At 37.4% G+C, this 14,525-nt stretch overlaps 1 protein-coding gene across 2 annotated transcripts in view; it reads right to left on the reverse strand.

Annotated features, from left to right (window-relative positions):
- Positions 1–14,525, reverse strand: part of RNF180 (ring finger protein 180) — an 82,977-nt gene that overhangs the window by 7,963 nt on the left and 60,489 nt on the right. For both annotated transcript variants that reach the window (XM_052777568.1, XM_052777567.1), the window contains one exon: positions 11,834–11,959. In XM_052777568.1, coding sequence (XP_052633528.1) covers positions 11,834–11,959 — 126 coding nt within the window. The remainder of the gene's footprint in view (positions 1–11,833; positions 11,960–14,525) is intronic.

Here is a 14,525-nt window from a genome sequence, read left to right on the forward strand (position 1 = left end):
CTTACCTTTTGACTATGGCTGTGCATTGAATGTTTTCAGAAAACTAATCACAGTATTACCCAGATCTCTTTTCTTAAGTGGCAATAGCTAATTTACAGCTCATCATAGTGAATATTACGTATTATGGAGATTGCATAGCCTCTGTGGGCAACTGCTCACCACTTAACTATCCTCACAGTGAAAGTGTTTTTCTTACTTGCTGTCTGAACCTCTCATATCCATTATCACTCATCCTCCTGCCATGCACCACTGTGAACAGCTAATCTGTCCTCTTGGTGGTCTCCTTATAGGTATGGTAAGGCTGCCTGGAGATCCTCCCCAAAGCCTACCCTTCTTCCAGACTGAACAAGCCAGTTCCCTCAGCCCCTCCTCACAGGGCAGGTGCACCAGGCCCCTGAGCACCCTGATGTCCCTCTGCTAAACCTGCTCCAATTTACTGCCCTCTTTCATGTATTGGGGGGGAAGGGGGGGCACAAAACTGCAGTATTTTAGATATGCTCTGCTGAGTAGCAGAGGATAAAAACCTCCCTCATCTACTGCTGTTCATAGATCACGCTCCTGTTCATGAAGCCCAGGATGCTGTTGGCCTTCTCTGCTGCCAGGGCACACGGCCAGCTCATGCGCAGCTTGCCTTCCAGGATGCCCAAGTCCTTTCCAGAGGGCTGCACCGCAGGCTGTCAGTGCCCAACCTGTCTCATTGCCAGGGGCTCTTCCTTCCCAGGTGCAGGACTCAGCATTTGTCCTTGTTGAATTTCACAAGTTTCCTTTCAGAACTTTTCTCCAACCCATCTAGGTCTCTCTGAACGGTGGCCCTGCTGGTGAGTCTATCAAGCAGTCCTCCAATCTGTTGTCCTCTGCAGACCTGATGAGAGTGCATTCTCTTGCCTCCTCGAGGTCACTGATCAAGAGAACTGTTAGCTGTCAAGTTCATATTTACTATCATCAGTGAACTGAATAATTTAGTATCACTAATAAACTTTTTCAGGTGTATAAGCATCACTTCTCCAAACCACATATGAATGTTCTGAACTACCCAGACTGCTCTGGGATACCAACAACAATTCAATGTAGTTTGCTAGATGCTCTTTTACATCATATTTTCCATCTTCTACCTTGGTCTGGTTTTCTTTTTACGTGCCCTACTGAAAGGGACTTATCTGCTGAAGTACCTGCTTTACTGTTTCAGCCCATTTCTCCAGTCTGTCTTGATCTCTCTGAATAGGAGCCCTGTCAGTGAGTCTACCAACCGGTCCTCCAATTTATGTCATTTGCAGACCTGATGACAGTGTGGAGAAATGGGCCAAAATTTCCCAGCATTCTGTACTTTTTTCAAGGATACAGTGTTTTTATGCTGCCTTCACAAACAAGGTATCATCCCAAACTTCTTGCATAAAAACTAGCCTTCTCCCATATGCATATCATGCAGCATCATACTCTGGTTATGCTAATATGATAGCTAAATTGCAGGATTTCCCAGTTAAAATGAGCTATGAGATCTGTATTTCCAACAAAGAAAAAAGCATATATTGCTTGAGAGGTTTATGAGAGGATGGCACTTATCCTGTGTGAATGTCTGCAAGCATGTCCCATTGACTCCAGATCTCATGTCCCAAACTCTCAGTCTCAAGCCCTCCACCAAACTCAAGTCCCCAAAGCGTCCAGTTCCTTCCCCAAACCAAGGCCACTCAACCCAACCACCATCCTTCTCAGATTCAGAGTTTCAGCTTTTCTCTTCCTCCTGCATGAAAAGCTTGAACCTCCCTACCCTCCTGCCTCAGATATTGCAGCTCCACACATCTATTGTCTCAGAAGTCAAAATCTCATTTTTCTTCTGGAGAGAGCCCTAAAATTCAAAACTCCTCTTGCCCCAGGATGCACACCAGAATCTCCAGCTTTCCTATGGTAAAACTTCTACCATCACCTTTCAAGGCCTTTCTCATTGCAAAGTCCAATCATCTTCCCAAACCTCCCTCGCTATCCTACTCCTACCCTCCTCTCACCTTCTCTCTGCTCTCTTTGAATATTTCTCCGCTCTTGCCCTTGTGATTTCCCCTGTGGGCTCCCCCTGGCTGCTAGCACCTTATAGCCATGTGACTAAACTTATATGATGGCCTAAACATCTCTCCATTCCTTTTCCATCACCAAAATCCAAGTCCTACTTTCTGCTAGCATTTGGGCTTTAGAAAACCTGGATGTAAAGTGTACTTAAACTGGACATAATCCTTATCTGAAACCATTTTTATATTCACTATGATGAATGTCTTACTAGCTATAAGACTTTTGCAGGGCTTTTGGTTTAAATGTAGAAATCTGTGACAGTCCCAGAGAGGTAAATTGTGTGTAAGTAGTTATTTGCACATGTATAAAATGCGATTTATTGAACTCACTGTGTATACAATGCAGTGTCCTTCTGTACATGAACAAAGCAGCAGTCTGCAGGCAATTTAGCAGGGAATATACAGTAACCGCTTTTCAAGATGTCAAAGAACATTGTCTACAAAGGGTCTAGAAAAGCAACTGATTACTGTGAAAATCTAAAAAACGCCATGTCCTGAAGTGTTTCATATAGGACGCAAGATGTGTTTGCACAAGGGGCACTCCTTTTTATAAGGCAGAATGGTTAGGAACCACTGTTCCCCACTCCTACAGCAAGCTTTTCATTTTGTGACTTTCATAAGGCATTTGACAAAAGAAAAAGAACACCATGCTACAGACAAAACTATGCAGAAATCCCCAAATGTGGTAATGCCACTAACTGACATACACTTCATCTGTTGAAGCAAAATACTTATAAAAACTGCAGTCCTACAGAATCAACCACCAGGTAAATAATGCTTTTTGCTGATAGGTATCAGCCTAACTATCAGCACTTATATCTCTACTCTCTTAAAATTTTATAAATCCTACATGGATCTGGGAAGCGAATATACACAAATGGATCAGAAATCACTTAGCAATTAAAAGAAGAAAAAAACCCCCAAAATAATTCATAGAAGTTCCTGCAGCAGTTACAGTTCTTACAAATATTTATTTCATACTGCTCTAACTTTACATATTATTTTCAAGATTACAAATATGATGATCTATTCCTTTTTTTTTTTTTAGCTATTCTCTGACTTTTTCTACAAGGATACATAACCAAATTAAGCTCAGGATTTAAGGCTATATAGTACACATCAATACATAAAAGCTGTACTTGAATTCAGCATTTCTTTGGGCTGTTTATTGTTAATCACTGCAATTAGCACCTTCAGGACAGAGAGGAGGCAACTTCTCATTTGAAATTTTTTTCCTCTGTGAAATAGTGTAAATTTCATTCAATCATCATTACAAATACTTACACATGACAAAAAGATCTGACAGTTTTACTCTGGATAGGAAATGAAGATGAGATTTTTTTCCCCATTCAAATACAGCTTATTGGATTTCAGTGAGGTTTATTTATAATTGAAGTTTTTTGCCTGTTCCTACCACTAGTCTGAATTCTAAGACATAAATATATGTCTGCCATAAATTAATAATGACATTCTGAATATTAAGTAAATAACCAAACAAAAGTGTGTGAAGGCAGTTACCTCTCACTATTTTGTAGACTACTAATTCAGCTTTTACTGATTAAAACACAAACCATAAAGCTAGCTAGTATATCTTATCAAAGAATCAGGTTATTGGAAAAGAAAACAAGAGAAAGCTTTAAAAATGAATGGCAAAATCCATAAAGCCACATTAAATACATGCATACACATTTTACATTGAGTATTTTGCATAACTCTTTCCCTGATTTATTAAATATGAAATCTATTTACCAATTTTATGAGACATATTCAGTTACTACTGTGCCCAATCCCTCTCATAAATTCAAAGCAAAAAGAGAACAACTCATTTTTTCTATCTTGGGCTGTTTATTTCCCTGAAGAAGCAAGAGGACTGTGGGAGGGCAGAATGAGCTTAGAAGACATACTCTGTCCAAACATCTGTGATTATTTTATAATTATCAATACTGGTAAATACAAACTAATTGGCTAGTTTAAGTGCGGGGATGCATACTAAACGGGGAGTAATTAATCTCACACTTCACAATGTAAAAGTCATTTGACTGTGGAAGCCATGAAAGAATTTTGACAGCCAGTCTGCAAGCAGGTTTTTTTAAGTAACCAAGTGAATTATTTGTTTGCTTTTTCTTTCTTCCCCTAAACCATAACACACTAAGTATCAAACAGGCAGTACATCATGTAACAGCTTTTCAAAATTATTTATAGCAAAACCTACTCTCCTACTTTAAAACCACTTTATTTCAAAATTCATTTAAGGGTGATGAAATAAAAATAATATACAGTAATTGTAATGCATGTCCTTGTTTTTCAGAGTGCAAATAGCTTTGCGAATAAAAGAAACATTGGCTTCTTTAACTGCCCTCCCCTTCACCACACCTGTTCTGACTGCAATCCATATAGACTTGATGACTGATACTGAGAAATGAAGCTGCATCGTCTCCCTGAGCGAGCATATCATGGATCTAAATGCACAATTTGCATACATTCTAGACCATAAAATGTCTTCCTTTAATTTTAAAGGCAAGTTTTCTACATGTATATTGATGACATACATATTATAGTTACAGTAATTTTCATGCATTTGCCTTTAAGATGGGGATTTGTAATCACTTTTGTTCACATCTGCATGTAGATAAACTGTATCTTAACAGTGAATTTAACTTGTGGACAACTTCTCTCCTTGCCATGACAGTGCACACAACAACAACCAGGAAATCTCAAACAGCAACCTGAAGTATTTAACTTTTTGTGGTATGTGCATCAATAATCTATATGAAAAATTAATTTTAAAAAGTATTCAGAATATTCTGACTCTGTGAATTTTCTTATTTTTTTTTAATCTATTTTCCATTTATCTTCCACTGTCTCTTCACTGTATCTCTTACTTACCATGGTCTTGAACCCTATTCATCAACACCTTCTTCTGTTGTTCCTACTTTTTATCACTGAACATTTCTACAAACCATGTTGCAAGTTTATGTTTTCTTTACATTTGTCATCTCCTCAGCTGATCAAATACTGTATTTCAGCTGTCAGCAACTCTTCCTAAATTATCATCATAAAAGCCTTCACCCTTTTGTATCATATTGCTGTAATGGCATCACCTCCCTCTAGCTTCATTTTTCCCTACCATTCCTCCCTAACTGCTTACATCCCTTCAGGTTCCATTTATTTGGACTACTACCGTACAAAATATGTAGAGGCAAAGCTATTGATATTTATAGGTAGGCTTAACATAATAGCTCAGGATGACTGAATAAGTATAAAATAGCATTAAAAAGGATCTCATACCGACGCTTGTCTCTAGTGTGAATGCTACTTAGCATACTGCTCAATTCTCTTTAGATGCTTATTTCTTGACTTGCATGATTGCTAGATTTTGTTAAAAAAGTACTAATTTAATACTAAAGACCATTTAACAAAAACTTTGCAGAGTTTTGTTATACACTGCTGTTGACAAGCCTTTCAGTGCTTAAGGCTTTAATGTTTTAAGCCAATTTTAGTGGAACACTGTAAGATAACAGAGTAATGCAAATACTTTCTTAAAAATAAATTCATGAATTGGCTCTACTTGTCTTAAGACAGGGTCAGTCTGACGGGAAAGGTCAGAGGGAACACGCAAGATAGGCATGCCAGGGCCTCACCACACCCCTCTGTAAGACAAGGCTGTGTATATTGACACAAAGCATTTAGTTTATTTGCAAATCTAGCTGTCTGGCAACACGCCTCCTTTAATTCCTCCAGAGAAACTGGTGAATGACCTATCTTGGAGCCATGCCATTTTCTTCGAACAAATTCATATTCAGCTTTAGCTAATGTCAACCCCAGAAATTCCTACTTCCCATCTGAGCAAACAAAAGAAATATTAATTCCTCTGGAGAATGAAAAATACAAAGCACAAGAACATATCTTGACAAAGCTGGCATAGTTTTTCTGAACTGAAACATTTCTGATGCTGACAGTACTTAACCAGTTTTTAGGAAGCTAACCAAGGTTTTACGGAAAGAGCTGTCTGAAAAGCCTTCCTATATGTTCAACAGAAAACTAAAAATAAATTTTCACAAAGAGGACTTACTTAAAAGGTTATCAAGAAAGAAGCTATTTAAAATAATAATAAAAAATGTTTACACACTGTTAAAAAGTCCTTCCTTTAATCCTTCATTAAATGTGTAATGGTGGTTATCTCTGAATTTTTCTGACACAATTTCAAACATCCATCTTTATCTACTCAGCTAAGATATTCAACAAAAATCGCCTGACTTTACTCTGCTGATTGTTCATCTCTTGCTTCTTTGCAAAGGTACGCTTAATCTGGCTCTGATCTAATAAAAATAAAATCACCTTTTCTTGCTTATTATTCTCACATGTCACCTTGAGTGCTTTAATGCTTCCTCTTCTGGCCTTCACCAGATTCAAATTTCAGCTTTTGTTTTCACTTTTAAGGGTCTCCAAAACTCTGCCTTGCCAAAAAAATGTTGCCTCACTTTTTATAATTACGCTATGCAAGTACCATATTCCTCCAGAAATCTTAGCAGTTTTCTACCCAGTAAGTGCTCTAGGATGAAACTGAACTCACATTCATGTCCAGACTTTGGAATGGTATGATCTATCTGTGTCACTGGTACAGATCCATGAAACGGAAATCATGGGCACATTAGGCAGCACAAACAATGTATGTGTTCATCATACTTTATTCTCTATTAACTCATTGATAGTGATGAAGCCACCTGATATCTCTACAGTCTATTCTCAGCCAAAAATTCTTCATTATTATTATAGTAAATGGGATTTCTATGAGGTGTTGAATCAAAGGACTGAACACCAGGCAAACTTAATTTTCAAGGTAAGATTTGATTACACCAGCAGAGTTGAGACTCTTTAAGGGCTACTTCAATACAATCTGCTCTCCTGTGCTGTGCATTTCGGTGCTAAATGGATCGGGGGAGTATGCTGGGGAAGCATGTCTGACCTAACCTTTACTAAACATCATTAGTTCACAGCTAATTAGGAATATAACCAATTTTACTGGTCATTGCTCAGTGGCCACAATCTATCCTTGTGCCATTCTATTTGGCATAGCTGGCAAGGATCATTCCCCACTTCCACTAAAATGCATAGAAAGATACTTGCTAATTCCTGCCAGTGATGAGGACAGAAGGCATCATTGCTTCCACCTGTTCACAGAGACCTGTCATAACATGAACTAGTCTCAGCAGAATCTTACACAAAACATAAAAAATTAAGACCAAGAGATATTTTATGCTCTAAACAAATTCTGTGATGAAAGACCACAACTTCAAAAAGCTAGTAATTCGAAGTTTACCTAGGGTGGTTTAACTAGGATTATGTATTGTTCTCAATTGTCTTTAGAGGGCAAATAATAGATATTTATGTAATCTTATTTGATAAATACATGAACTCCTTTTATGATGTCTAAATTAAAATTGTCATGGAAGACACCATTGTCATCAAATTGTAGGATATCTCATAAGAACAGGCATACTATGAGTAGACTAAAGGTCTTCCTATCCTATCATTCTTTCTCTGACACAGTCAAACAATGAGGAATTGGTGAATAGCGAGGAAAAAACGTAAGAACAGGGCAAGCATATTGCAGTACTTTCCTGGTATTCTCTCTCAGCTTGCAGGCACTTGCAGTTCAAGGATCTCCCCAGGCAATGTGGTATCTTTGAGTTTAATACACTTTACTCCACTTTTCTTCCAAGAATCTGCCATAATTTGAACCCATGCTCTGGGATAATGATAATTTCGTTTAATGTCCTCTAGTTCTTTTATTATGAGATGGTGAATAACAGCAGCCCATTCACTTCTGCCATGGCTCTCATGATTTTAATTACCTCTATCATTCTCTCTCTTTAGTCATCTCTTGTTTTGGCTGAAGCATTCTAGTCTATTTGCTTATTCCTCATCAGGAAGTAATTTAAAACTGACATTCTTATTTATCTTCTCTGTATCCTTCCAGTTTACTACCTCCTTTTGTGATGAAAGGAAAACAATGTAAACATTACTGAAGATCACTCAGTACCATGACAGTCTTATGCCACTCCTTGCACTTGGCTTTCATTTTTATCATCCTGAATATTTCAGTACTGCAAGGAAATGTTATAACCTCCATTTTTAGTAACAAATATGCTAGATAGTACAAACTGTACCATATACCCATCTAGGACCAGAGTGCTAATGTCCCTCCAGTGAGAAAGATGAATCATTTATTTCCATCCTTTGTTTGCTATCTTTTAACAAGCTATTAATGGATGAGAGGCCTTTCCTTCCTATCCTGAACACAGCTATGTTTTTTCAAGCATCTTCAGAAAACAACCTTCTTAAAAGGCTTTTGGAATTTGTAAGCTGCAGGGTGAAAAGCACAATACCTCTAACTCCCCTACAAGTTCATTTGGGTCCCTGCAGTACAGCTGGGGGACCATGGCTGCGTAAGAGTTCTAAAACGTTCTTAGTTTGTCTTACCAGCCAGTATGAACGCTTGGTTCCCTAAGCAGAACTCAAGATGCCAATCTAACATCCATTCAGGGACATGTCAAGAAATATATGGGGAAAGGCTACAGTATGCTTTTTTAGCCATGGCCATTCTATCACAATCCTTGCTGTTGCATAATTATAGCTATCAATATTCCTGGTACAGCAGTCTTATAATATCACTGTTAAATGGAAACAAGCAATCCTGATGACACATACAGATTACATAGAATTTGATTCCCTTCAATGCACTGACGAACCCATAGAGGTGACTGAGCAACCATAATTTCTGAGAGGTATATCACTCTCCTACAACAGGCTAGCTCTGGATGCAGTCTTCAGGACTGGGAAAAGGCTATGAAATATCTTTTCCAATGGGACTGTGGCTCTGAAGAAGTCTCTAAAGAATAGCCTCTGCAAAACGTTTAAAAGATAAACAAAGCTATTGATACTTACAGAATGCTTTGTACTAACACTGTTGGCAAAACAGCAGGGACAGAGAGTGGCAGTGCTAACAGGGCTGAAGCTTAAGACATCTCTGTGGCACTGACCTTTGTACCTTAAAGTTCCCCTTCCATTTTATTTCGTTTTTCTTTCAGATTCACTTCTGCTTGGTGAAGTGCCAAAGTGAAGGCTTGAAGGCTAGTTGAAGCACAGCTACTGTGTGGAACCCAAAATGGAACCTTGGAATCAAGAAATCAGTCTTGTGTTTCTTACCAGTGAGCTGCTGGAGCTGAAAGGACTTGTGGGCAAGGAAAATGGGTGCAAGTGTTAGGGTCCAAGTGCTGACAAATGAGCAAAATGACAAAGTTGCCATCAGTGCAGCTGACCTAAGACACATTCAAACATCAGTGCCTGGATTCTGTGTTTTCTGTCTTGGTGTAGTATAGGCATAACAGATGGTCAAAGACAACACTTCCTAGTAATGTGTGTCTCCTTGAGGCAGAAAATTCACTTACTATGAAGACTGTAGACTGTAAATGCATCTTGTGAGAAATGCATGTGTGCAAATTAGCTTTTGTGATTCCACAAGCTATACTGAAGAATCTGATGGATCCTGGCTAAAAAACAGGAAAGCCTTCTCGTAAAGAAGCATTGCATGGTCCCACAACTGCAGTCATGAGTAGTATGACAAAGCAACAAACAACTTAAAACAAAGAAATGAGGAAGTAAGGAAATTAACTGAAAGAAAAAGTGCAGTAAGGAAGGATGGAATAATAGGAATTGGAAACAATAGCTCAATATAGGGATTATTCTGAGGGAGTTCTTATACTCCAGCTTTACTCTTCATAGCTAAAATCAATGCTGCACCTTCTATTTTCAGTAACACCTATCTCGTTTCTCTTTTCAGTAGATCACGGTGTCAGAAACTTGAAAACCAGTATCACCTTTTTCTTCTTTTTAAACAGAGAAGTATGAACTTAAAACATAGTTGAGGTAATTTTATAGCTGTAAATTTTCACAGCTGTTAACATTCTTCCTTTATGGCATATCTAACTGAAATCATGGTAACAAGAATCTTGACTCAAGAAAGTAGATTTTAAAGTGTTGTACCTCAATTTTAAAGACAGAGAGATAAAAAAATGTATCAACAGGTATTATTAAAAGCTTTCACAAAATTTCTTCTTTTTTTTTTTAAATATGTAGGAAATTGCACACCCTTTTCTCTAGAGAATGATTACATAAAAGGACATGGCAGATGTGACCTACTGAGGTGGTGGGAATTTCCACTGGTACTAGCAGGCATTGAAAACACTGTATCTTGCAATCCCTGAGTGATGCAGAAGTCAATAGCTTTTTATTAAGTCACTAAACAGATGAGATCAGTAAAGAACTAGCACAGAAGAGAGTGACATGGCAGCAACACTGGTATTTAAGAAGGCAATGTTTCGGACAGCTGTGTGGTTCCGGTTTCCTATTGACTAGATCTAATCATGTTCCCATTCGGTGTGGGACTTTTAGGCTATCCTTTAGAGACAGGTAAATCCAGCATTCTGAATTACCTTTGTGGAATGATATGCCCAGTTTTCAGGTAGCACAATACTGAAGCTGTATGTTGTCTCCAGATCTTCCTTTTATTTTCAATTATTTATGTTTTGTACAAAGCTCAGCATGGTAGCTTCTCATATTTATGAAATACATAACCCATATGACACTATGGAACATATATGAACTATGTCACATACATAAAGTAACGTATTAAAATAAACCAATAAGCTCAGCATCAACATCCGCACTACATTAGCTGCTGTTAGAGAGAAGAAATACTCATCTTTGTGTTTCCTGCCAACAGGAATACCAAAAATGATCTACCAGTCCTCAAACTTCTCTAGTCTGCTCATTTTTGATAGGTAGGAGCATTTCTTGTTATTTTCAGTATCAAATCATGACCTTGTCTGACACAGTTTTATAAGAGGATGAGAATGTATCTGATTTGACCTGTAGAAGGGTGTGGGTAGACTCACAAAAGGAATATAAAAAGTTTGTCCTGTTTTATTTTTTCCACATACTTTTAGCAGCAACCTATATTGTTCTTACAAACAGGAAAAATGTATCTGCCAGCTCTCTCAGCACTACAGAAAGTAACTACGTAAGTAAACATAGATGAGGCCTGGTGAAGAAAGGCCATTAGACTGAAAACAGGGAAACATGGGTAAACAGTGAATCCCACATTTCAGTGGTCCAACTTAAATGTTTATCAGTTAACAACCAGTTAATAACCATGAAAAGGTTTAAGTGTTAAAGTAGCAACAAGAGGACTAAGCTTTCTTCCTATAATAAGCAGAAAACAAAGCTAAAAACACCCACACCCTCTACTCCACTTTGTATGTATAAAACAAGCAATACAGAAAAATACATATGATATTATTCCAACTTTTTTATATGACTTCTTTCACAAAAGACTGATTCTGATTGTTTTTGGAGAAGTCTTTATTGACCACATTCAGAACTAGTAACTTTTTTCCCTGAGTAATTTTCTTTATCCCACCATGCAGACACAAATTTTTCCAAACAGGAAACTACATACAACTATCCTGATAATGCACACAAAATTAAAGTTTTAAGAATAAATAAAAAGGTACACACACAAATTGTCTTTTTACAATTTGCAGTTTATCTTTAGATTCAGAGCACTGTGTATGAGTCACCCTGGAGAATTTAACTCAACTCTACTTCAATAAACATCCATCTCTGATTTCCTATGGCACGTATTAGCTAGAGACTTATTTTCAAATATTATACGCAAGACTGGGTGAAGTTTAGGGAAAAATTTAAAAACTTACCTTCAAAAACTCTGAAGGCTTTCTTGCAGCTTGGTAGAGGCCATTTTGCAGAATTTGATTTTTGAAAATTTTCTTTTAACTTCAAATATTCCATAGGGAAAAAAGATTTGGTAGAGTTGTTCAGTTCTACAACAATTAATGAGAAAAAATGTATAGATCAATGCTGTAAATATAGCAGTAATTTGCATATGTTTATACTACAACATAAAATGCCTTATCTACTATGTAATCCTTGTTCTGTTTATAACACCTCTTAAATTGTTTTAAAATCACATAAACCCAAGCATTTCCAGATACAGCAAGAACAAGTCTTAAACATGCTGGTTTGATTCTGCTCCTCTGAAACAAAGCATTTAGGAAAGATGATGTCAAATTCTAGCAAAATGAAGTACATAATAAATCATGCTATTGAAATTACAAAACTATGATGACCTCTGTGAATGAAAATTACATCTATCAAACTGACTGTGGTATTAATTCTCAGTTCGTATTGTTTTTTGTTTAACACCATCACTCAGTAACAGTCAGTAATGCAAGGAGAGGGAAGGAGTCCAAAAATTTTTTTGGAGATTTTTAAAATGTGGATTAACAGGAATTAAGAACACATTTGTAGAATGATTAATGACACATTGCAAGAGTTGACATAACTTATTAATCTCAAGAAATTAGCTTCAAAACTAACCTATCCATTGCAATATAACAATGGAAAACAATTTAAAAATCACCATATTTTCCTACCACAGAAAAGAAATGATCTGCTGATAACAGAGTTGCCAAGCTAGTAGTTAATGAGGCAAACTTCAAACCCCCCCATTTTGGCCCTTCAAACCACCATAGCTCCAGATAAATATTAGTAATAGCAGCTGCTACCATAATTCCTTCTGTACCTTAAAAGAAAGAAAGAAAAGGCCCTTCACAGATCTTTGAAAAGGCTTATGAATTATTACTTTACCTGGTTCACTGCAACTGTATATACTTTTTCAATAATCAATATTTTATGAAAGGATCAAATCTTTTTTCTCTGGCAAATTTGAGAAAGCTAAGCTTTTTGTGAATAGAAAGAAGAAAAAATTCCAAAAGTCCTTTCGTTGCAGTAGTTTTTTCTATGTAAGAGGAAGGCATTAGCAGATTTGAAGCAAAAAATATATGCTGGTCTTATTCTAAAAATTATCTTGTATTTCACCATGTCAGAACGCAGGTGGAATACAGCTACACAACACATGCAGAGTACAGAAATCTCTAAATCCTTCTATCTCATTATGTTAGAACAGCACTACTGCACCCATAAGCCTCTGTCACTGAAGGGAAAGAGGCCATTTTCTCTCCTAAAAGTAAAAGGAACAACCTGTGTATTTTTCACTAGCAGTTTTTAATTTTTATATAAGAGCTTTATATGCAACCGAACATATTTGGATTAAGTACTATTTGGATTCAGAGAAACAGCCTCTGATGAGACTCTGCTTGCCTCTCACAGCATCAACAGAGAGGATTTCAGTTTCCTTCTACAGGCCATACAAATTGACTCAGTTCTTCCAACTTTATTGTCCAAATTTAAACACTAAAACCTCTGGTGAGGCACCTAATTCCTGTTTTTCAGAAAAGGCAGTGGTGACAACTCTTAGTCACTTTTAGAAGGTTGCTTGGTTAGGCTTTTAATGAAAGATCCTTTCAGGCTGGCCAGGCCACCTGTCTTTCTGTGTGTTCGTGACCCTTTCCGTGCCACGGGCCTGGACCTCCTGTGCACAACTACTATACTGAATCTGTGTTTCTCCAAAGCGGTAGATTTATTGTACAGGAGTGCCAGATCTGGCCCTTCTTGGAAACAACATAAATGAAACTTTGTATGAATGGAAGTGTAGAAGCCAATCCCTGGCTCACTCTTTCCCCTGATAGGACAGGCATTTAAAAGACAGAGTTACCTGAACTGGGTTGCTGCAATCAGATCAAAAGCTATTGTCTTAGGTGTATCCTGGGCACCCTATCATCTGACCAGATGTGAGTTTACCCTGATGGGAGAAGGGCTTTTAAGAAAGCCTTTCAGAAAGACGGGAATGCATGGCAGACACCACCAGAGCAACCTATCTGGACTGGAACTCATTCTCAAGGGAACCAGTGGAAAAGGCTCACTTGATCAAGGCAACAGGCCAGACAAAGTATCCTCGTGGGTCAGATCTGGCTTTGTAGCTCTGGGTTAAGCACTCTTTTTCTTCATAATTGGTGGATAATTGACCCGTTACCCTTCCTCTTTTTTTGACGTTACATGCATCCTTCTGCTGCAGTTATGTTCAGTTTGTGAAACTGTACAAGCTAAAAAGTGAACTTCTGAATATATCCTGAAATGTTTTCTTTTTGAGATATCCTTGTAAAATAAAATGCAGTTATACAAAAGGAAAGCTGCAGAAAGTATTCAGAATAAATTAGTGAGGGAAATAAGACATCCCAGCTGTAGCATTAGAGAAATATGTAAAGAACACTAGCAACTGTGCTTTGCTGGCTGCACAAACCTATAACAGCAGTGACTTTAGCATAACTTTTAAAAGGCTTAATAAATCTCCTGAGTAAAAAAAATATTTACTACCCTTTACATTGGTCTGGCACCATCCATCTTCCTTAATGTGTTGATTTTACTATATTCTCTAAGGATATTATATCATCATCAATATTTCTTGGTTGATTTAAAAGCTGCTTAATA

The sequence above is a fragment of the Harpia harpyja genome, chromosome Z, assembly GCF_026419915.1.
Source record: "Harpia harpyja isolate bHarHar1 chromosome Z, bHarHar1 primary haplotype, whole genome shotgun sequence".
Lineage (NCBI taxonomy): Eukaryota > Metazoa > Chordata > Aves > Accipitriformes > Accipitridae > Harpia > Harpia harpyja.